Source organism: Perognathus longimembris, chromosome 1 (genome assembly GCF_023159225.1).
Source record: "Perognathus longimembris pacificus isolate PPM17 chromosome 1, ASM2315922v1, whole genome shotgun sequence".
NCBI lineage: Eukaryota > Metazoa > Chordata > Mammalia > Rodentia > Heteromyidae > Perognathus > Perognathus longimembris.
Genome location: NC_063161.1, coordinates 40,381,949 through 40,404,488, shown reverse-complemented (window position 1 = coordinate 40,404,488; position 22,540 = coordinate 40,381,949). Strand labels below are relative to the sequence as shown.

General features: G+C 41.9%; 1 protein-coding gene across 2 annotated transcripts; it reads left to right on the top strand.

Moving 5' to 3' along the window:
• Window positions 1–1,744: 1,744 nt before the first annotated feature.
• Window positions 1,745–14,888, top strand: Rxylt1 (ribitol xylosyltransferase 1). Of its 2 annotated transcripts, XM_048360387.1 has the most exons (6): window positions 1,745–2,003; window positions 3,693–3,845; window positions 9,399–9,501; window positions 11,179–11,493; window positions 12,433–12,603; window positions 14,458–14,888. In XM_048360387.1, the coding sequence occupies exons 1-6, from the start codon at window positions 1,841–1,843 to the stop codon at window positions 14,870–14,872; spliced, it is 1,320 nt and encodes a 439-aa protein (XP_048216344.1). In that variant the 5' UTR covers window positions 1,745–1,840; the 3' UTR covers window positions 14,873–14,888. The 2 variants fall into 2 exon arrangements, with proteins under 2 accessions (XP_048216344.1, XP_048216350.1); XM_048360393.1 differs by lacking the exon at window positions 11,179–11,493.
• The last annotated feature ends 7,652 nt before the right edge of the window (window positions 14,889–22,540 follow it).

Here is a 22,540-nt window from a genome sequence, read left to right as displayed (position 1 = left end):
AGCTGCTCAAGAGTAGATCTGAATAGTACTCACCTGAGATCTGGGTGTTGCAATTCAAAGCCAGCCTGGAAAGGTAAGTCTGTGAGACTCTTATCTCTCCTTAACCTCCCCAAAGGCTGGAAGTGGAGCTGTGTCTCAAATTGTGAGCACCAGCCTTGAAATCAAGGGTAACTTAAAGATGGAACCACACAGGTTCTGACAGTCATGAACCACTTCTTTTCCTGGCTATAATTCAGGATGTTCAGTGGACATCAAGTGAACATTACTAACTCAGTTCTAACAAAGTCTATCTGGAAATAATATCAGATCTCACAGGCTGAAGGCTCAGTCACCATAACTGCCCCCATGTTAGACTCAATCATAATTCTGGGCTTCTGGAACTTCTGACAGACCTAACTGCAAACTGGAGTTCAATTAATTTTCTAGAGTGGATCCCACAATTCAGGGAACTATTATACTTACTTTTACTGATATTAAAAAGTATATTTTAAAAGCTACTGGAAAGCATCAAAATGAAGAGATGCTTAGGTCAAGATATGAAGATATCCTAGCACATCCCTCCACCTCCCTGGAGTAGAGATGTATGACGCTCCCCACAAACTGAAGAGCTTTTGTTTTTTAGCATCTACTGTCATACAAGGAAGGAAACAGAACTTAACAGGAAAGTGGGAGATTAGTTCCTATGACCTACCCTGAAGAAGAGAAATTCCAGTTTCCATGGCCCGCAATTGGGAGCAAAAGGAGCAGGTTAAAGGAGAGCAGAAGAAATCAGAGAGAGTTTGCTTCCTGGGGTCTGCTTCATAGGCCAAAAAACTGTGCCCAACATGAAACAAAAATCATTGTGTCACTTAGGAACCAGGAAGGGAATTACAAACCACCAACTGGAAAGGCATACCAAAATAGTAAAATGCACATCAAAATATAACAGCAACTGTTAAACTTGCACGTTTTTACATACCCAAGCCCTTTCTAGAAGTATCTTCTTACAAAGGGTTTGAAACAAAGGCTTGGCCAAGCTATGAATAATTTCTTAAGATAGCTAATACATTTTTCCTTAGTATTACTGAAAAGTTGCTAAGCTTAAGAGGATGATTTTGGCCAAGTATCAGAAAGAAACTTACACTTTGGAACTTCTTTTGTTGACATTTTTGCTCATAACTTAAAACTTGCCACTTAAGCCATGCTTTCAATCCAGCATTTTACTGGTTAATTGGAGATGGAGCCTCTCAGCCTTTACTGCCCTGGTTAGCTTGGATCCTCTGACCTCAGCTTCTTGGAAAGCTAGGATTGTACAGGTCTAAGCCTTGGTTCCCACCTTGATCTCCTTAAGTGTACTCTTAGTGGCTAAATCTGGTCTGTGTCTATAGAGTCAAGTCTAGCGCTGCCCTGGAGACAGGTTAGTGGGTGGGGTCTGGAGCGAGGTCTAGATGGAATTGTGCAGGAACATGGGAGGGGTCTGGGTAGGTTGGACAAGAGAAGTGGGCGTGTCCTAAGCAGAATGGGCGGGGCTACAGAGGCCGATTTTTCAGGGGCAGGGCTTGGATAGGGCTATGTGGGGCGCGGCCTACTCCTGTGGGCGGGGAAACGGGCGGAGCCTAATTGGACGAAGCTGAAGAGTGGATGCAGACTGAAGCGTGATTGGGTGGGGTTATGCCGGGAACCGGGCAAAGTGGGAGGGCCCTGCGTGGTGGGCGTGGCTGATGGGAGAGCGCAGGAGCGGAGGTGGGGACAGTTCCAATGACCCTCTCCGCAGCAGCGGCGGCTTGCGCGCGACACCGCGTGGACTTTTACTGCCTGCTGCGGTGATGGCGGCGGCGGCCTGGCCGGAAGCGTGAGTGGGATGCGGCTGACGCGGAAGCGCCTGTGCTCGTTTCTCATCGGCCTGTACTGCCTTTTCTCGTTCTACGCCGCCTACCACGTCTTCTTCGGGAGCCGCCGCCGAGTGCCGGCTGCGACCCCTCGGGCCTTCAGGAGAGCGGCGATCCGAGCGAGGCGCGGCCCAGGTAGGACTGCGACGGCGGCCGGTCTCCGGGGGCCGCGTTGTGCAGACCCGGGATCAGGCGGTGGGGAGGGGGGGCGAGCTGTGCAGACCCGGGCTCAGGTCATGGGGAGCAGGGGGGCGAGCGGACCCAGGCGCAGATCAGTGAGATCGAGCTGTACTGACTGGTGCTCTGGTGTGGGAGGGAGAGCGGTGCAGACGGATTGGAAGGCCGAGCTGGACAGACCGGGGCTCAAATAAGGGGTCCCCAAGGGCCCAGTGAGTGCCTTCTCCCGTCTGGCAGGCTCTGCAGCCCTGGGCTTGGGCACGGGGCTTCCAAGCCTGGTTCTTGATCACTGCCTGGCTCACCCTTGAGACACGCCTTTAAAAGCAGGTGTTAAAGGCCTGACCAAGACCTTGTATCAGATAGTGGAAGGGGGTGGTGGTGGTTAGGGGGTATATGTGTGTGTGTGTGTGTGTGTGCATGTCGCTTCTGGATTTAAAACATCTGTCTCTATGTTGAAACCTTGTGCCTTGGCACTTTAAATCCAAATTCCGGTCCCTTGTCCAGTATTTTGAGGTTGGACCGGTTTGGTTCAGAATTTTGGACAATAGTTTCTGAAATTTGTGGTTGCTATACCCTGGCAAAGAGTTCATGTATTAGTTAAATATATACAATTGATTATAAGAAGATAAAAGTGACTTGATATATATTATATATTTACTGTTTGTGGAGGGTGTGTATGCCCTCTTGCATGTGTGTCAGTCCTGGGCTTGAACCTAGAGCCAGGGTGCTGTCCTTTAACATTTTCACTCAAGGCTGGTGCTCTACAACTTGAACCACATCTCTACCTCCTGCTTTTTTGCTGGTTAATTGAAGATAAGAGTCTCATGAACTTGTATACCGCTTCTTGCTTCTAACCCATGGTCCTCAGATCTCAGCTTACTGAGTAACTAGGAGGCTGATTTTGTTTTGCAGAAGATACTTGTCTTGTCCCTTGTTAATGTTGTACTTCTCAGATCTTTCAGAGTAAATATTCAATAAAAATTAAGTTGCCGATTTCTTTTTTTTTAATTGTGTTTAGTTCATGTGGTACATATACACAATGGAATTCTATGCTTCTATCAGAAAGAATGACATAGCCTCTTTCGTAAAGAAATGGAAAGACTTGGAAAAAAAATCATACTAAGTGAAGTGAGCCAGACCCAAAGAAACATAGACAATATGGTTTCCCTCATTTGGTAATAATTAGTACACATCTAGGATAGTCCTAGTAGATCACAATAGCTCAATAGCTATGTACATATGCACACATAAGATGATGCCAAACAAAATGAACTCCAAGTTTTGGAAATAAGTGGTTTATCTTTGTTGTTAAAATTTTCAACATACCATATGAAATTAACCAACTGTACAACTGGGGAGAGGGGAAGGTGAGAGAAAAATAAGGGAGAAGATTACCAGTTTGATAAGAAATGTACTCACTGCTTTATGTATGAACTGTAACCCCTCTGTACATTACTTTGACAGTAAATAAATTAATTAATTTTTAAAAATGTGTTTAGTTCAAATTCAGTTGCTTCATTTCTGAAAAATTGAAGTTGGAATGGTAGTAGAACTCTGATAATTAATTTGAATGATTTTAATTCATCTACTACTGGAGTCACATGAGTCATATCTTACGAGTAAAAACTGTTAACTCTTTTAAAACAGAGAAGTCTACTTTTGGAAGTGAAGAATGGAATCCTTGGGAAGGAGATGAAAAACATGAACAAGAACACAGAGCTAGAACTAGCTTGCAAGTATTAAATAAATCCACAAAAGGAAAAACAAACAGAATACAAATCTGGGGCAAAGCTGCTATTGGTATGTTAATATAAAACAAACATATATAACAAAAATGTAAAGTATACTGAGTTATAATAAATGCATCTTTTTTGTGTGTGCTCAGAATTGAACCCAGGACCTGACCTAGTACATGCTACACTAACAGGCTACTTCTGAGCTACATCCCCAGCCCTTAAATTCACTTTAATATAGTTTATTCCATTGTTTAATGAAGGTTTCATGATACTTTTTTTTTACTTTTATCAGTATTTTATTTCCTCTTTCCACTAGACACTATCTGTGTAAATACTATACACACATTCCTACATTGATCATCAGCAGAACACAGTCTCAGTGATGGATATACAATTGATTATGGAGGTTCATAATATTGAAATGTATATGCAAACCGAATTTTCATGAATCTGTGTATTTAATGAACACTTAATACATGAATATAAGATGTGGCGCCTGTGCTCAATGCCCAAACAAATTTGAGAAACACACAAAAAAAGCCAGGCAGGAGCGGCTGGTGCCTGTAATCCTAGCCACTCAAGAGACTGAGATATAAGAATAGCAATTCAATAGAATTCAGGTTGGCACCTGGAACCTAGGGAGGGTTGACACTTTCAAAAAGATAGGTACTCAGAGGCTGGGAATATGGCCTAGTGGCAAGAGTGCTTGCCTCATATACATGAAGCCCTAGGTTCAATTCCTCAGTGCCACATACACAGAAAAAGCCAGAAGTGGGTGCTGTGGCTCAAGTTGGCAGAGTGCTAGACTTGAGCAAAAACGAAGCCAGGAACAGTGCTCAGGCCCTGAGTTCAAGCCCCAGGACTGGAAAAAAAAACAAACAAAAAATATATGTACTCAATACCTTATTTATATAACTAACCCCTCTAACCTTTACAATAAGATTTTAAATTACAAAAAAAAAAAAAAGGCAGCCGGAGCAGAAAAGTCTGTGAGACTCATCTCCAGTTACCCAACCAAAAGCTGGAAGTGAGGGGTATGGCCTAAATAGTTGAGCCCTAGTCTTGAGCAAAAAAGCTAAAGGACAGCACCCAGACCCTGAGTTCAAGCCCTAATACTTGCACCAAAAAAAAGTTAAACAAGTTTCTTTCCCCCCCATAACAGTATATGAGAGTTATTCTTTTATTTTTATTAACAGGTATTAATTGTACAAAAGAGGTTTTATTATGACATTTTGATACATATATGTGATAAACTTTTATCACATGTACACACATGTACTGTGTACTCTTATCCCTCTCCTGTTCGACTTCGTCTGTCTACACAATGGCTCCCCTTCTACTTTCATGTCCTTTTTTCCCTTAGATTCTGTATTTGAGAGAAAATATGATATATATCTTTCTGAATCTGACTTACTTCCTTTAACATCATAATCTCCAGTCCCATCCATTTTCCTTCGTGTAATAAGATTTCATTCTTTATGGCTGAATAATTTTCTGTAGTGTATATATATTACATTTTCTTTCCCCGTCCACTGATAGGCACCCAGGTTGATAATATAACTTGGCTGTTGTGAATAGTGTGGGAGTGCATAGAAATATTTATTGGATGCAGACTTTGATTCCTTGTGTTGCATACCCAGGAGCAGTATAGCTGGATCACAAAATAGGCTTGGTTTTTGTTGTTGTTGTTGTTGTTGTTGAGGAAACCTCCATACTGATTTCCATGGTGGCTGGACTTTGCATTCCCACCCAATAATGTATAAAAGTTTCTTCCCCCCACACAGGCATCCTTGCCAGCATTCGCTGTTTATCAGAGCATGCCTTCCTAGCAATCTTTTTTTTCACCTCTTTTGCAATCTCAGTAGTCCCAAAATTTGCCAATATATCAAATCCTAGTTCTTTTTGCTTATCGATTCTTCCTTCATTCTCTCTTTTCTCTATATTATCTTGCTTAGTAATCTCATCAGCTAACAAAGTTCCCAGAGCCCAAATGTAATCTCATCTCTTGTCCAATGCAGTCTCCTGTGATTGGTCCACAGGTCCTGCCCCAAAGAAGGCAATGAAAGGGCAAACCTCACTGCAGGTAGCAAAGTCATCTGTATCACCAGAAGCTCTGATGGAAAGAGCAGACCCCAGTGCACCTGAGATTCCAGGAAAGATTAGCCCTACCATACAGAAAGGAGGTACCATGCACCCCCACTCCCAGCCAAGAGAGCCATGATAGGAATGACTGCAGATCTTTCATCTGAGAGTGTTGACTCTTCAGAAAGGAATGGATGTGGAGCTGGATACCAGATAAAGTATAGTCTTGCACGTCTTGGAGACTCTTTGGCAAGTGCAGAGAGAGCCTTCAAAGCTAGGATTGGAAAGGGCCTCAAGCCAAATATGGAGGATCACGATTTGTTGGATTTCCAAGCCTTTTGTGAAGAAAAGCTGGGTCCCTTCTTTAAGAACATGAATAAAGAAAAGAGTAATCTAGAACTGAGCTGAGGAAGCATCTGCCCAACTGGGTCAACCCGGTCATGCCAAAGTCACCAGGTTAAAAGGGTAAAGAATACCAGGTAGCCTGTTCTCCACCCACTGAAGAGGCTTTTTGAGATGAACAAGAGTCCATTTGTGCTCCACATCCTCCAAGGAAACCATTTGAAGTAACAGCATTGCTAGCTGGGTGTTACAGGATGTCACCCACTTCATAGGAGCAGCAGACCATGTGACTTAGGGACAAGGTATCAACAGACCCCTTGTCTAAGTGGGGAGAGTCCCATGAATGGATTTTGCTAATATCAGGGAAGAGCCAGGGTTTACGTGTGACACCTAGGGAATTATCACTGGAATGGTTGCCATGACAACCCAGAGGGCCTAAAGATGACATCAAGCCAAGCAAAAGCTACTGGCAGAGTTTCGGGTTCTCAGAGTAACCCATGAGGACCAGTGCCTTCGGGCACCAGTGGTCCTGCCTCTTCCTTACTGCTTTGAAGATAAAACTACAAGTGAACCAGCTAGAGGAATGATGAGAAAACTAATCACTTTAGCACATATCCAGCTTTATCACCTATCAGTTCTGCTTTACACATAACTGCAGGACACAATTCAGCTAAGCCATTTGTTATTTTAGAGCAAGGATTCTGATTTGATAAAGCAAGGTTCCCCATTTCCTTCTGAGTACCCACAGTGGTGTCTACAGCCTCACACAGTTTATGTGTTTACTAAGAAAAAACGGCTTCTTCTACTATGCTCCTCACTTCCTTTGAGTCTTCACTAACTGAATTGAATTTCTACCTGGAGTCTCTTCAAGGCAAGCCAAGATAGACTTTATACACACACACACACACACACACACACACACACACGGATATGTAGATATATATGGATATATATATATATATATATATATATATATCCTGCTCTTCAGAATTCTACCATCTTCTCTTTTTCTACTTCCAAAGCCATTTCCATATTCTGAAACATTTGTTACAGTACCATCACTTCAGTTGATGTGCATAGCTGCCCACAACAAAGTGCCACTTCCTAGTGACTTGAAGCGATACAACTTTATCTGAAGAGTTCTGAAGGCAGAACTGTAAGACATTTCTGGGAGGCTAATTCTTTGGAGGCCTTGACAGGAAAGTTTCTTCCCTCACTTTTACAGCTTCTGGGACACTACTTGTAACCATTGGCTCCTGGCCCCACTTGACTCAGGACTCTGCCTCTTTCAATCACATCTACCTTCCTTTTACTCAGGACCCTCCTGCCTCCCTCTCATGAGGACCCTGCTGATTACAGAATCACCCAAGTGATCCACAATAATTGTTCCATCTCAACAGCCTTAACTTAATCGTATTACAAATGGTTTGCCAAGAAACAACATAATTACAGGTTCTAGAGATTAGACTGTGGACAGGGCGATGTATAATTCAGCCTGCCACTTTTGGAAAGCTTTATCTGATTGATTAGGCTTTAAACTTGGTCATTTGAGTGTCCTTTGGTATCAAGGAGGAACAAAATACATTTTCCAATGCGATTAAAGTTTCTCAAAGGTATTGTGTGTTCTCCACATTGCTTCATGATGTGATGCTGCTTTCTTCTGTCCTTAAAGCTTTCATTCAGATAAAGTCATGATAAAACATCAGGGTGTTGGGGATTCAGTTCTGGCCTTGATGAGGGAAGGGGGACGAGAGCTCCCAAGACGCTGCCCTTTCCCCCAGCCCTGGGACAGTGTAAAAGCTAGCCACTCCCATATTCCGGGTTCTGCCGGAAGAGAAGCAAAGCAGCCCCTGCCCCTGGGGGCGAGCACCTGCGTGCCATCATGGCAGTGGAGCCCCCAGAGGCCCGGTCCTTGGGGGGGCTGTGGTCTCTGCCCATAGAGGAAGCTCAGTGACATCACCTGAGGGACATCCCATTCAGCCAATCGTTAATATTCAATTGGTCCCGCCTCTTCCTGCCCCCATTACCTTATACAAACCCCTCCCTGATTAAAGGCTTTTGAGACTGGTGGAACATCCAAACCGGCTCCCCGAAATCTCTGTCCTGCATCTACTCCAGACACGTGAGGGGGGATGGGGGAGGTCTCCGCATCTTTGGGGCGGGGGGAGTTAGAGCCGAGTTTCTTTCACAATTTGGGATTTAACATCTCCCTGGGTGAAGGGGGTGGGAGCGGGGTCTTGAACCCCACACAGGGGCTACCCTAAGGAGAAAAGATGAAGGGCTCTTTGTCTGCAGAAAGGTGTCATGCAGCCAGGGTTGCATGTTGAGGAGGAGTAAATAGCCCCATGACACCTTGAAAGTATTTGAATACACATATTAGGTCCTCTGGTGATGTCACAAAATGTTGAATTCCTCCTGTTTATTGTAATATAAAACATTACTGATCACATAGTAGTTTACTTTATGTCTGTTTGCTGGTCCTGTGATTTGAAATCAGGGCTTAGGTACTGTCACTGAACTTCTTTGCTAAAGACTAGTGGAGCCACAGCTCTGCTTCCAACTTTTTCATAGTTAATTGGCGATAAGACTCTCACAGACTGTCCTGCTCAGGGTGGCTTTGAACTATAGTCCTCAGATCTCAGCTTCTTGAGTAGGTAGGATTATAGGCATGAACCACCAGCTCCTGGCAGTAGTTTACTTTTTTGTGTGACTTATTTTACAACAGTATATGATAAATAGTAAGAATCCACAATAATAGGGGTTTCTCAGTCCAGAGTAGGTGAAGGTTCAGTGTTACTATAACCCACATTTAGCCACATTTTGCACTGACAACATCTGAGTTCTGTTTCTTTTTTCAAGGCCTGAGCTCTGTCCCTGAGCTTCTTTTATTCAAGGCAGAGCTCTTGTCACTTGAACCACAGTGCCACTTTCAGCTTTTTGTGTTTATGTAGTACAGAAGTACTCTACCACTAAGCCACATTCCCAGCTGCCAGGTTCTGTTTGTTATAGCTGCCATATTAACAACTGGGAACTTTTGCTTTGTAGCATTGCCTACCAGTAGTCTAAAGGGGGTATATTCTGTGTTTATAGTAAAAGATATAAAGGGACAAGATGTAAAATTGTCACACACACACACTGGAGTAGAGCAGAGAGTAAATGTTTTGTGCTTCTCTTTTTGTTTCTTCTTTACCAGGCTTGTATCTCTGGGAGCATATTTTTGAAGGCTTACTTGATCCCACTGATGTAACTGCTCAGTGGAGAGAAGGGAAATCAATTGTAGGAGAAACACATTTCAGGTACTGTGTTGCTGTATAATACTTAGTAAAGATAAGAACAAAAATATATAATTGGCAGGGTCCAATTGGGCAAAATAACTATCAGTTTCTTCATGTATAAGTGCAACATATTTCTAATTACTGAAGGCCATATGATATAAAAGGTCCCACTTAACTTTTCTGACTCAATTCTACAATGCCTTCTTCAATCTTAATCCCTTTTTTACTTGGCATCTCAGGAACAGACAATGGATTGTTTTTTTACCACTTTAAGTTTGTATGGTATGAACACTTTATTATTCAAAAGAAGTAATTAAATACCAAGTGAGACCCCCCCAAAATAGTATTCCATTTTTATTAACATTGAAGTTTTTGTATCTCCTTATGTCGTTATGCAATGAAGTTCTACTCCAGGAACAGTATCATTGCCTGCTCTTCCACAGACTGGTTGCTCATGTTTATTACATGGAGGTTCAGGGCCCACACTGAGTGGAGTGCTTTGATTTTTGTAGCACACTGCCCCTTCCCAACTAAACCAGTCTTCTGTGAGTAAAGTCATCTCATTCTCCTGTACCACTGCATTCCTAGACCGCAGCATCCCTGCCTCCCCTTACATTTGAACTCAGCATATCCATCACAGACCTAGTAGCCAAAGTCCCATTTCCCAAGTGGAAAAGGGAGGAATAATGTTCTCTGCAGAGTTGTTGTAAGATTCAGTGAAAACCCATGCAAAGTATATGACTGTAGGAAAGACATTCAACAAATGTTGTTTTTTATCTCAAACTGCAATAAGCAATAAAAGCAGGATTTGATATGTTTGTGCTAAAGATCAAAAGGCTAACTCGCAGGATAAGAAGAAATGGTTTAAAGCAGGGCATAAAGAACCTAGGGTGAATGTGACTACTTTTAAGGTGAATTAAATGGTATTTTTAATATATATTAAATACTGTTTTTAAAATGGCCATTAGTTCTAGGCAACACATACTATGAAAATGCGAGTTATGGGATATCCATTACTATTATGAAGACTTTTTAAAATAAAATTTAAAAATTAAAAAACAGTAAGCTACAAATTCTTCTTTGCTCACTCATAAATTCCAGAACTAAAAAATTATAGCACTCTGTCATATTTGCTTCCAATAATTACTTTTTCTCTTAATGAAAGTCACTGTTTTCAGTAAAAGGGTATTTTTCTTTGTACCATTCCCTCACCTACCCTTCCCTCTTCCTCCAGAGAAATCACTATCATAAATTTGATGTATATCATTTCATTCCAATGTATATACATACACACACTGAGAATGGATATGTAAGCTTAAATATTTTTCTAAGTATTTTCAAATTTACATAACATTACCGTATTCTAGGAGTCTTCAAAGGCTTGTTTTTTTCCTTCACATTATACTTTAGATTTAAATTTCATAAAAGATTTAAATTGGTTAAAGAAGTAAACAAAAATGTCCCACATTTCTGATTGTCATGGGCAGGTTGATCTGGCTACATCATTGATCTACTGCCATGTCCCATCACGCAAAGTTTTCATCTTAGAATTTTCATTTCTGGCAAGAATATTAATTCAACCATAGTGAACCCTTTAATTAGTGAACCCCGTTAAATTATTTAAAACCTCTGATACCAAATGCTTGCTCTTTCTCTGTTCTCATTGGTCTCTTGTTTGTGATTGGTTGTTTTCAACAGCTTCATAACCGGTCCATCTGTAATCCCTGGGTACTTCTCGGTTGATGTGAAAAACGTGGTCCTTGTTTTAAATGGAAGAACAAAAGCAAAGACTTTTTATTCCACGCAGTGGTTACTTTTTGCCCAGAATCTAATGCAAACTCAGCAACTTCAACATCTTGCTGTGGTTTTGCTTGGAAACGAACAGTGTGATAATGGCTGGATAATGCAGTTCCTCAAAAGAAACGGAGGCATGGTAGAGCTGCTTTTCATAACATACGACAGCCCTTGGGTTAATGACGTGGATGTTTTTCAGTGGCCTTTAGGAGTAGCCACGTAAGTACAAAATAGGATTGGACATTTCCAGATTGGAACACCTGGATTTCTGAATCAAGATGGTGTTTCAAGTTGCCATCAGTTAGGTTCTTCTGGGATCATCCAAGCCAGGGACAGTCTTTTTCTACGAACAAGACTAGTTTAGTCCCATGCTTCGGTGATGATGATGATGATGATGATGTTTAAGTCACAGCTAAAATGTCTTTATATGTAGTCTTTCTCCAGCTGTCAAATGGAAGACATTGTATTTATCTTTCTGTAAGGAGAATGTTTTGAAAGAACAGTAAATAGTTGTACTGGCAAACATGCCTACTGAGGACAGGGACTTTTGTGTCATCCATTCATTGCTCTGTTACATCCGTTTACTCATTGAAGGTTTAAAATCACATGATTAACTGCTGTAGGTGAGGAATAAGCGTTAAAGAATATCAAAAACAGCCAATTGCCAGTGGCTCATGCCTGTAATCCTAGCTACGCAGGATGCTGAAATCTGAAGGTAGTGGTTTGAAACCATCCTGGGCAGCAAAGTCCATGAGACTCTTATCTCCAATTAACCACCCAAAAACCAGAAGTGGTGCTGTGCCTCAACTGGTAAGAGTATTAGCCTTGAACACAGAGGCTCAGGGACAGTGCCTAGGCCTTAAGTTCAAACCCCACAATCAACAACAACAAAGAATGTCAACAAAAACAAAAGAAAGAATGTAAAAGAAAAATTTAGGCATACCCTCTCTACAACACTTTTCAAATAGATATCAATGTAAATTTTTTTTGAATCAGTAGAGTCAGGGACTTCGGGAAGGAAGCATGGAAAATTAATAATTTGAGGTTAAAAATCATATTTTATTAAGTCTGTTGTTCCTAAGGGTACATAGAGGCTGGGCTATAGGGGTTTTGCCTATGCTATGTCATATATTTAGCTCCAACTTCCTTGTTTTATAGCTACAGGAATTTTCCTGTGGTAGAAGCAAGCTGGTCAATGCTACATGATGAGAGGCCCTACCTATGTAACTTCTTGGGAACTGTTTATGCAAATTCATCCAGAGAAGTACTAATGGATATTCTGAAACAAGGTGGTTATGAAAAGCTTTGTTGGGTTTCAGCAAGAGAACAGTAAGTTCTGTGTTTTGCTTAATTCCTCCTCTTGGTTCTCCAGTGGGACCGTAGCTATTTGTGCAAGCACACAAGATTTCCAAAGAGGTATTATGAACTGCCACCCACAAGACCCAGTGGTAATTAAAACTGTGGAGAAACTGAGTTGTATATACATTTAAAATAGAAAAGCTTGTCTTAAGCCAAGTGCTATGGGTTGTACCTGTAATATCTGTTTTACTTAGCTTGTCAGAAAGTTTCAGTTTGGACTGCAAGTTTGTAAGACCATATATCTCAGCCAGTCACTGGGGTGCAGTGATGTGCAGGGCCATTCCAGCTCCCCCGGAAGTGTAAACTGGATCACTGTACAGGCTGCCCAAGCATAAATGTGAAGCCCTATTTGAAGAATAACAAAAGCAAAAAGGACTGGGAGCTTGATGCAAATGGTAGAGTGCCTGTTTGGCCAGCACAAGGCCCTGAATTCAAACTGCAGTAGCACTAAAATAAAGACTGTCCTATGGCCATAGTCCATCTGAATAATGTTAGCAACAATCACTTGCAAAAAGACATGTTGGGGTTTCGTCAATAACGTGTGAAACTGTCATGGTACAGAAAAGACTATGTAAATGACAGTTAGGATCTAGAATCTTCCCTGAAATGTTCAGACCAGTTCTTGTATTGAAACTCAACCCACCTTACACCTCATATACTCAGAACCCTAACAGCAGCCTGAGGACAAGGACATTTGTTCTTTGAATCCTCAGATCTAACCTAGAACCAGGCCCACAATAGACCTAGGGCAAATGGTGGATGGGTTGACAAAATCAATGGTGTTAACTTTCTTCTCTCCTTTGTGTAGTAATCTAGAAGCGGGTGTTTATGTAATGAAGGAAGTAAATTTAGAATCATTTCTCTTTTTTTCAAGTAAATGGAGTTTTACTTAGATGGAGTTTAAAACAGTGGTTAGGGAAGTAATACCTCAGCAATGCTCTTCAGTATCTATAAATTTATTTTTGATTCTAGCAGATACTCTTCTAGACTGTGTAATGCCCAGTTGTATTGTTAATGTAATCATATTATATTCATTCACATAGACAGTACTGCTGTGTTCCAGAAACTCTTATCCCTCAGTAAATTTATCAATGAACTTATCAAATTCATGCCCTTGTAGCATTTTAATGCTTGTTTGAGAAGACAAGTAAAATATATTGTGTCAAAAGATGATCAAGGGGCTGGGGATATGGCCTAATGGCAAGAGTGCTTGCCTTATATACATGAAGCCCTGGGTTCAATTCCCCAGCACCACGTTTACAGAAAATGGCCAAAAGTAGCGCTGTGGCTCAAGTGGTAGAGTGCTAGCCTTGAGCAAAAAGAAGCCAGAGATAGTGCTCAGGCCCTGAGTTCAAGCCCCAGTATTGGAAAAAAAAAGATGATCAATACCATGTTATTAAAAACAACAACAACAACAAAAAAAGCAGATTTTGTATTTTGTATGGAGGCTATAATCCCCATGTATTCAGGAAACAGAGATCAGAAGGATTGTGGTTCAAAACCAACCAGGGGGGAGCAAAAGTTCACAAGACCACATCTCCACCAGTAACTGAATATGCATATATGGATCATCCCAGCTATGCAGTGTAACAAGGATTGTGGTCCAGGTTGGCCTGGGCAAAAATGTGACACCTATCCCGAAAGTAAAAAACCAAGAAGACTGGAGATGTAGCTCAAGTGAGAGTAGCTGCCAGTATTGCTTAATGTTTATCATCTTTATAATGTGTCCGCTATCTCATGTAACTGACATTAGAAGACAGTTTCCTTTCACAGAAGACAGAATTAGTAACATAGACATGTGGGTTCTTTCCCTGATTTTTCTAGGTGGCAGCCTCAAGAAACAAATGAAAGCCTGAAGAATTACCAAGATGCTTTGCTCCAAAGTGACCTCACGCTGTGCCCTGCAGGAGTGAACACAGAATGCTACCGGATCTATGAGGCCTGCTCCTATGGCTCAGTCCCTGTGGTAGAGGATGTGATGACCCAGGGCCAGTGTGGGAACACGTCCACCCATCACAGCGCCCCCTTGCGGCTGCTCAAGTCCATGGGCGCCCCCTTTATCTTCCTGAAGAACTGGAATGAACTTCCTGCCATTTTAGAGAAAGAGAAGACTATACTTTTACAAGAAAAGATCCATAGAAGAAAACTGTTACTTCAGTGGTATCAGCACTTCAAAACAGAGCTAAGAATGAAATTTGCTAACATTTTAGACAGTTCATTTTTAATGAATAAAGGCTAGCTATTGTTCATTACCATTCTCAGATAAGATGTGATTTTTCACAATCATTTCTATTACCCTGTGTGTTTATACTCCTACCATTCAGATGCACTTGTAAATTTTCTTTAAAATCCTCCGGTAAATGCTAGGTTATGTTTATAATATTAACCAAGTAGTCTCCTGAATGGGCCACTTCTGTGTACAGGTAAGAAGATTATTTATATTTGTTTTTGAATGATTGAACATGTCTCAAGTTTCCTTACTCAGTTAAACCCATTTTGTAGAATGGTTGATTTCCAAGGGCTAGACACTGGTCAAAGGATACAGAATCTCAGGAGTTTAAACTTAATAGAGTTTTAAAACTGTGTTATAGAATATGAGCACTACAGTAATAATATATCATATCCTAGAAAAATGCTAAAGAGTGGGTGTCACACATCATATCTATGAGATAGTATATATATGAATTAGCTAGTGTAGCCCATCAACAATACATATATACCTCAAAAATACATGATAAATACATACAATTTCATCTGTTTGTGGAAAATAAAGCCACTCTAGGAAAGTAGCACAACATCATCAAAAGACTGAGTTTCAGAATCACAAAACCTAGAGGATTTAATTTTTTTTTCTCATGACCTACTGTAGCATCAAATTTGGCTACTTCAACACATGCTTATTGTTTATATAGTTTGAGGAGAATCCTAGGCCATACTGGGAATTTGTGGACAAATCCTGCAGTCAGACTTTTCCATCACTCAATATTATATTGGATCTGACAGAATCAAGTGACTAGCTGCAAGATTACCTCAATTTTCAATATAAAACATGGACTGGAGTAGTTGGTCATCTCATGAAAGGACTGTATGGAGGCATTTTAGATTTCTAAAATATCTCATTTGTTTTTACTCTTTTTGCATAGGCTTATCTTCTAACTATGTCGAGATGATTGATAGGTTTCAAGCTTTCAAAAACCTCACCAAGGGCTGGGAATATGGCTTAGTGGTAGAGTGCTTGCCTAGCATGCATGAAGCTATGGGTTCAATTCCTCAGCACCACATACACAGGAAAAGCCAGAAGTGGCGCTGTGGCTCAAGAGATAGAATGCTAGCCTTGAGCAAAAGAAGCCAGGGACAGTGCTCAGTCCCTGAAGCCCCAAGACTGGCAAAGAAAACATTCACTAAAAGCAGGGCACCTAAGTTTGGCTCATTAACTAGGAAGCAGGTTTCTATCTGAGACTGTCTCCATGTTGTTGGGTTGCTTCCCGTTCCTTTCCTTCCTTTGTGCAGACTCCAGCAGTGATGGTTTCCTCTGGTGTGAGAGGAACCGTACCTCAACCTTAACTCAAACTTTGGATATTCTATTCTTCGTGCATTTTTTTTCACCTGAATTAAGATTTTTTCTTAAAGAATGCACGAAGGCATCATTTCCCTTGATTACTGAACTGTTTCACACCCCTAAAATTTACACGAGAGCAAGTCACTCCTGTCACCCTAGTGGCTCCAGTTGTATCCAGTCTACCCAAGTGTGCAGACAGTGTCAGTAGAAGAGGCCCCAAGGCATCTAAACATTTTTGGGTGATGCTTTCTTCTCTTCACTGAAAAAGGAACTGAATTTCACTCCATTTTGCTAATCATGTGCAGGTGGATTTGCTTTTAAAATGTGTGTTAAAAGATTGGGTATGGGGTGGGAATATGGCCTAGTGGTAGAGTGCTTGCCTCGTATACATGAAGAAGCCCTGCGTTTGATTCCTCAGCACCACATATATAGAAAAAGCCAGAAGTGGTGCTGTGGCTCAAATAGTCGAATGCTAGCCTTGAGCAAAAAGAAGACGGACAGTGCTCAGGCCCTGAGTTTAAGCCCCAGGACTGGCAAAAAAAAAAAAAAAAAAAGAAAAAGAAAGGAAGGAGGGAGGGAGGGAAGGGAGGGAGGGAAGGGAGGGAGGGAGGGAAGGAAGGAAGGACAAGAGAGAAAGAAAGAAAGAAAGATTGGGCAGTGCAAGTTGCACCTTTGGAAGAAAGTGGATTGAGTAAGAAACCAATTTTTACTGTCTACATTTGGGTGCCCTATCAAATTTGCATGTATTTTCCAATTAATTGTAAATACACCAAAACCTAGGCCCAACTTCATACATATTCTCCTACATTTTGTTCCCTGGTTATCCTGCCTCTGAGTGAAATTCACAAAAAGGGGGGAGGGGAAAAAGAGGGGGAGGAGTGGAAGGACAGGAAGGAAATAGAACCAGGAATAAGGAACAGTGTGATTTGTGCTGAGCCCATTTCTCATTTGGTGAGAAGATCATATCTTATGGATAGACTTGGAAAAATAAAACAGGCTAAGTGAAGCTCAGAGAGACAGAGAATCCATGTTTTCAGTCATATGTGGAGTTAGATCTAAATTACAATCATACAGAAAAACAGCTGTATGTATATATACATAAATCAAATTGACTACATAGTGGGCATAAAGATGGATTCCTATGGTATAACTTTGAACAGTTAACTGGCAATGTAATAAAATACCAGAAAGTTGAAGCATGTTTGGTCAGGAGGAGGAGGTAAGAGGTTGCAGACAAATGGAAGGTTGGGCAAGCATAGTCATAATGCTCAATGTCATATGGGAAAATAGAACTAGATAGCTTGAGGGAAGGGTTTGGTTGGGAGAGAGGAGGGAGGAATGATGGAAAGGGTGACATTGATCAAGATACATTGTACTTACAATCTGATACGTTGAAACCCCTTTGAACAACTAAAGATAATCAAAAACAAAAAATATATCAGAAGTAAAGACAATTGATAGGTAAAGAACATGTCAAAGATAACATCAATTGCAGGAATATTTTAAAATAATTTATTGAAGTTAATTTCATGTCGCAAAGACTTACAAAAAAGGGGAACATATAACCTATATTTGTGGCAGTATTTATTATGGCAGAAAAATATAGAATGCAATGTCTAGACAAATAGACATACAACATGTATGAACTTTGAATTATTTATGTAAAGTTATTTTTATAAAGTAGAGATAAACAGACCTCTATTGTATATTTTAATGTAGTGAAAAGTGGATACGCCTTTCATGGTGCAAGTTCAAATCTTACCATTAGAGGGCACAGTGGCACCACAGAGAAGCTCCATGGTTTTCTTCCTTTGATTTCTCACCCCAGGAGCCAGAGAGGTAGGATAAAGCCTGATGCAGTTAGGTAGGCAATTGTCACTGCTGCTTTAGAAAACATGGCTCACATGAGTTTTCTGTCAAATCTTTTTCCTTTAGAGAATTAAATAAACATACTAAATATTATGTAAACATTATATCAAGAGGATCTCCTTGTAGTTACTCAATGTGAGCTGATTAGAATTCCAAATGTTTTCTTTGTTTAACAAAAAGATGGTTCATCTTACTGAAGCTTGATTGCAAAATCAAAAACATAAAGAGTGGGTTGTCTTTGTCAAAATCTGTGGGGACTGCTTTCTCTGCTCCGGCTCAAATGCTTATTTTCTCTCTTATTACCCTCGCATCGTCTTCTCCCCCCACCCTCGGCCTGCAGGTCTGTCGGGGTGAGACGTGGGGGTGTCTCCGTCCTGGCTGCGCGCGACCCGCGTGGCAATGTGACCGCTATCCTACTCTGGGAGCCACGGACATAGACCACGGGTCAGCTTCTGAGAGCGAACTAACTTTATTGAGAGAGGGGCAAGGGTAGATGATCAGGGGAAGGGGGTTGGCCAGGATTCCCATAGGCCACGAGCTGTCAGGTGACCTCCAAGGGGCTGGTCACTTGACTTCCAAGGGGCTACGTCACTCTGAGTGCGCCAAACCAGGGCGGGGCTGGTAGGCGCCAGGCTGGCTGCCAGCTAAGTCGGGGGTCTCTTATCGGACCGGTTTCTCCGGATTCCAATGTATAGAGGATGGAAATGCCGCATTCCCCAGCTGGGGGAGGTGCCTCAGGCCCCTTCCATCTAGGGGGGAAGATGGACCCCAACAAAAATCCGTACCCAAATCTCTCAGAATTTCACTGGTTTTTAATTCTTGGTATGGCCAGATATGACTACTTGTGTTTTATCCAATGTGATGCACATGCAAAGGTCACTTAAATTTAGGCTGGTGATGGGAGCTCATGCCTGTAACCCTAGCAGCCACTCAGGTGACTGAGATCAGAGGATCTTAGTTCAAAGCCAGCCTAGGCAGAAAAGACCCTGAGACTCCTATTTCCAGCTAATCAGTTAAAAAAAAAAAAAGTAGAGCTGTGGCTTAAGTGGTAGAGGGCCAGTCTTGAGCTAAAACCTCTAAGGGAACAATGCCCAGGCCCTGATTTCAAACCCCAGTATTGGCGCACACACACACACACACACACACACACACACACACACACACACACACACCGAGTTACTTAAATTTAATAAATCCTGTTTAGCCATGCAGGCTGACGGAGAAGGGATGTCTAATTACATTTTTCATATGAGGCTGACTTAGTCAAGGCAGATCTATCTCTCATACTATCCTGAAGGAAGAAGAAAGACAAATGGCCAATCCATGTAAGAACAGAATCATTCTTGCTAGTAATCAGGAAGATGCACGTGAAAATTAAAGGCGGATGCCATTTCAGACTCAGCGTTCTGGCAAAAGTTTAAATGGCAAATTGAGTTGGGAGGAAAATGGGCACCTTCGCGCACTGGGGAAGGAGTTTAAATGAGTAGAAGCCCCTTAGAGAGCAATTCAGCACATACAGTAAAGACAACCATGCCCCCACCCTTTGTGGTGGTCCCATCGCCTGGAAGCTTGGTGTCAAGTTAGGCTTATTATCCCAGCAGGATTTTAACTCACCCTTCCATGAGAAATATCCATGACCAGAGGAAAATGAATGCAAGCACACTCATGACAATGTTTATAATAGGGGAGAGGAGGAGGAAGAGGAGAAAGAGGAAAGAAAAGAAGGAAGTGCTGGATTTCCAAGGGCCATTGTTTTTAAAGGTAACAAAACACTTAATATCTTAATATAATATGAATTTGTTATCTTACCTATTTTTAGGGAGCAGAGGTCCAGAATAGGACTTGCTGGACTGAACCCAAGGTGCCACAAGGCAGGTGCCTCTCTGACGCTTCTGGAAGAGTCCATTTCCTTGCCTTTTCTGCCTTCTAGAAAGAAACCTCGTGCCTTCCTTGTCTTGAGGCCCTTCATCTTTAAAGCCATCAATTCCCTCTACAGCCTTATCCCCTTTACAGATCAGGTAACCGATCCTCAGTGAAGGGAAGGGAACAATTTTTTTCATGTACTTTTTTAAACTTAGTTGCCAAACCTGCAAAATAAGCTGGAAAGCTGACCTCTGATGCCTCACCTCTGTAATCCTAGCTGCTCAGGAGGCTGTGATAGGAAGATTGAGGTTTGAAGTCAGCCTGGGCAGGAAAGTCTGTGAAACCCTTATTGCCAACTAACTGTCAGAAAATTAGAAGTAGAGCTGTGTGGCTCAAGTGGTAGAGTGCCAGCCTTGAGCAAAAGAGCTAAGAGAGAGTATAAATCCCCAACGTCAAGCCCCAGTACCAGTACACACACACACACACACACACACACACACACAGATTATGCAGGATTTTATGCCTCGTTTCATTGCTGATGAAAAAATGGCAAGCCCCAGGACTGGCACACCACACACACACACACACACACACACACACACACACACACACACACACACTGTGAATGTGTCTGAAACGGCATTGCAACTCTCTAGAGTGTGAGGTGATCTAAAGGCAGCACAGGAGAACCGGATTGAGCCTGAGGCTGAGACCCCATCTGTCCTGGCAGGGGAGCGTCTCCCCTGCTGTCTAGGGACAGCAGATCCTCCTGTTTGAGTGATCATGCACTCCTCTACTTTAGCTGGGAACCCTTGTCAGCTGTAGATTCGAAGAGTAGCCTACAGCCTGGCAGGCACACCGTGAGAACACTTAGGCTTCTCCATTCTTTTGCCCTAGGTGAGCCCAGCCACAGGAGGTGACAGTGGAGGAGGAGGAAGCCAAGCAGATAAGGCCCTGGGAGCCCTGGGGCTGAAACAGCTGTGGGGCCAGCCTGGCCCAGTTCTGGAAATCCCTACATTGCTCAATGTCCTTAATGGGGCCTGTGTCAAGTGTGGACTAAGAAAACTGTCTTCCACTGCCCATTGTAATAACAGCTCCATAATGACCTGATGTTTTCTTTCTAGAACAAAATCCACAGTGAGTACACACACAAACAAGCACCTTCCACATAGCTACCCACCGATCCACGACCTTAGCTGTTACCACCCTGTTTCAGAGAAAGACACCCAGGTACAGAAGGTGTGGAGGCTTTCCCATCAACACGGAGCTGGCCACAAAGCTAGACTCAGAGAGACAGTCTGCTCCCACATGTAACTGGCAGCCACTAGGTCCTTGGCTATGTTTGTATTCATAGCAGTTGGACAGGATGCATCACTGTTGGTTAAGTCTTTTGAATTAGTCTCTGGTAGCCTTTCCTGTTATCCACGAAATTGTGTTTGTTTGCTTTGTCATGTTTCTACAACAGAGTGGGGGAGAGAATCCTTCTCCTTCATGCTCACAACATGGCAAGGAAGTACATGTACCTGTGCGCATATGCACATATATACATGTGTGTATGCATGCATATGTGTGTAAGAAGTCCTGAGGAATATCATGTACTCCTAGTAGAAAAGTAAAAATAGTACATCCATTATGAAAAATCATATGGAAGGTCCTCAAGAAATTAATAATAAAAGTGTTCTATGTCCAGGTGCCAGTGGCTCATGTCTGTAATCCTAGCTAATCATGAGGCTGAGATCTGAGGATCACGGTTTGAAGCCAGCTAGGGCAGAAAAGTCCCCATGAGACACTTATCCCCAATAAAGTACCCAAAAAAAAGCCAGACGTGGAGCTGTGGCTCAAGTGGTAGAGCACTAACCTTGAGCACAAAGAGTCCTTAGGGACAGTGCCCAGGCTGAGTTCAAGTCCCACAACCAACAACAACAAAAAGTATGACTCAGCAACATATGCCGCCAAAGGTTTGAAAATGGGACCTTGAAGAGATTTGTACATCATATTGATAGCAGTATTCATCACAATCATTAAAATGTGGATGCATTTCAGATGTCCATTGTCAGATGGCTAGATATACATCCATATATATGGCTTATATAGTGTATATATGCCTATGCATGTATGTATATACATATTCACACAGAAATCCTACTCATCCTTTGAAAAGGAGATCCTGACTTACACTACAGTGTGAGCCTTGTGATGATCATGCCACATGAAATAAGCCAGCCACAAACCAGGATAGTGGTGTGACAGGGGCAAAGGAGAAGATGAGAACAAGTGCTAATGTTGCGTTTCCATTTTACAAGATGAAGGTGTCTGGAGATGAGATGGCGAAGGCTGTATGTGTTACTATACCCGATACTTCTCTACTGTATACCAAAAAATGGTTACGATATAAATTTTATGGCACGTGTATCTTACAACTTTTAAAAAATTATTCTGCAAGGTTCACAAATATAAAGAAAGTTTAAGTTTCAAGTTATCTAGTTTGCCAGGACTATGTCACCTCGGCACAGGTTCTTCAGATCTTCACTGTACATGACTACATCACAGGAGCAACAGTGAAGCATGCTCACCTTCACACGGAAGATAATTCGGTCTCAGTCCCCTACTGCATCT

Coding starts and splice junctions, on each gene's coding strand:
- Rxylt1 (XM_048360387.1), top strand. CDS start 1,841: ATGCGGCTGACGCGGAAGCGCCTGTGCTCGTTTCTCATCGGCCTGTAC. Junction 3,846..9,398: donor CTGGGGCAAAGCTGCTATTG/GTATGTTAATAT, acceptor CTTCTTTACCAG/GCTTGTATCTCTGGGAGCAT. Junction 11,494..12,432: donor TGGCCTTTAGGAGTAGCCAC/GTAAGTACAAAA, acceptor CTTGTTTTATAG/CTACAGGAATTTTCCTGTGG.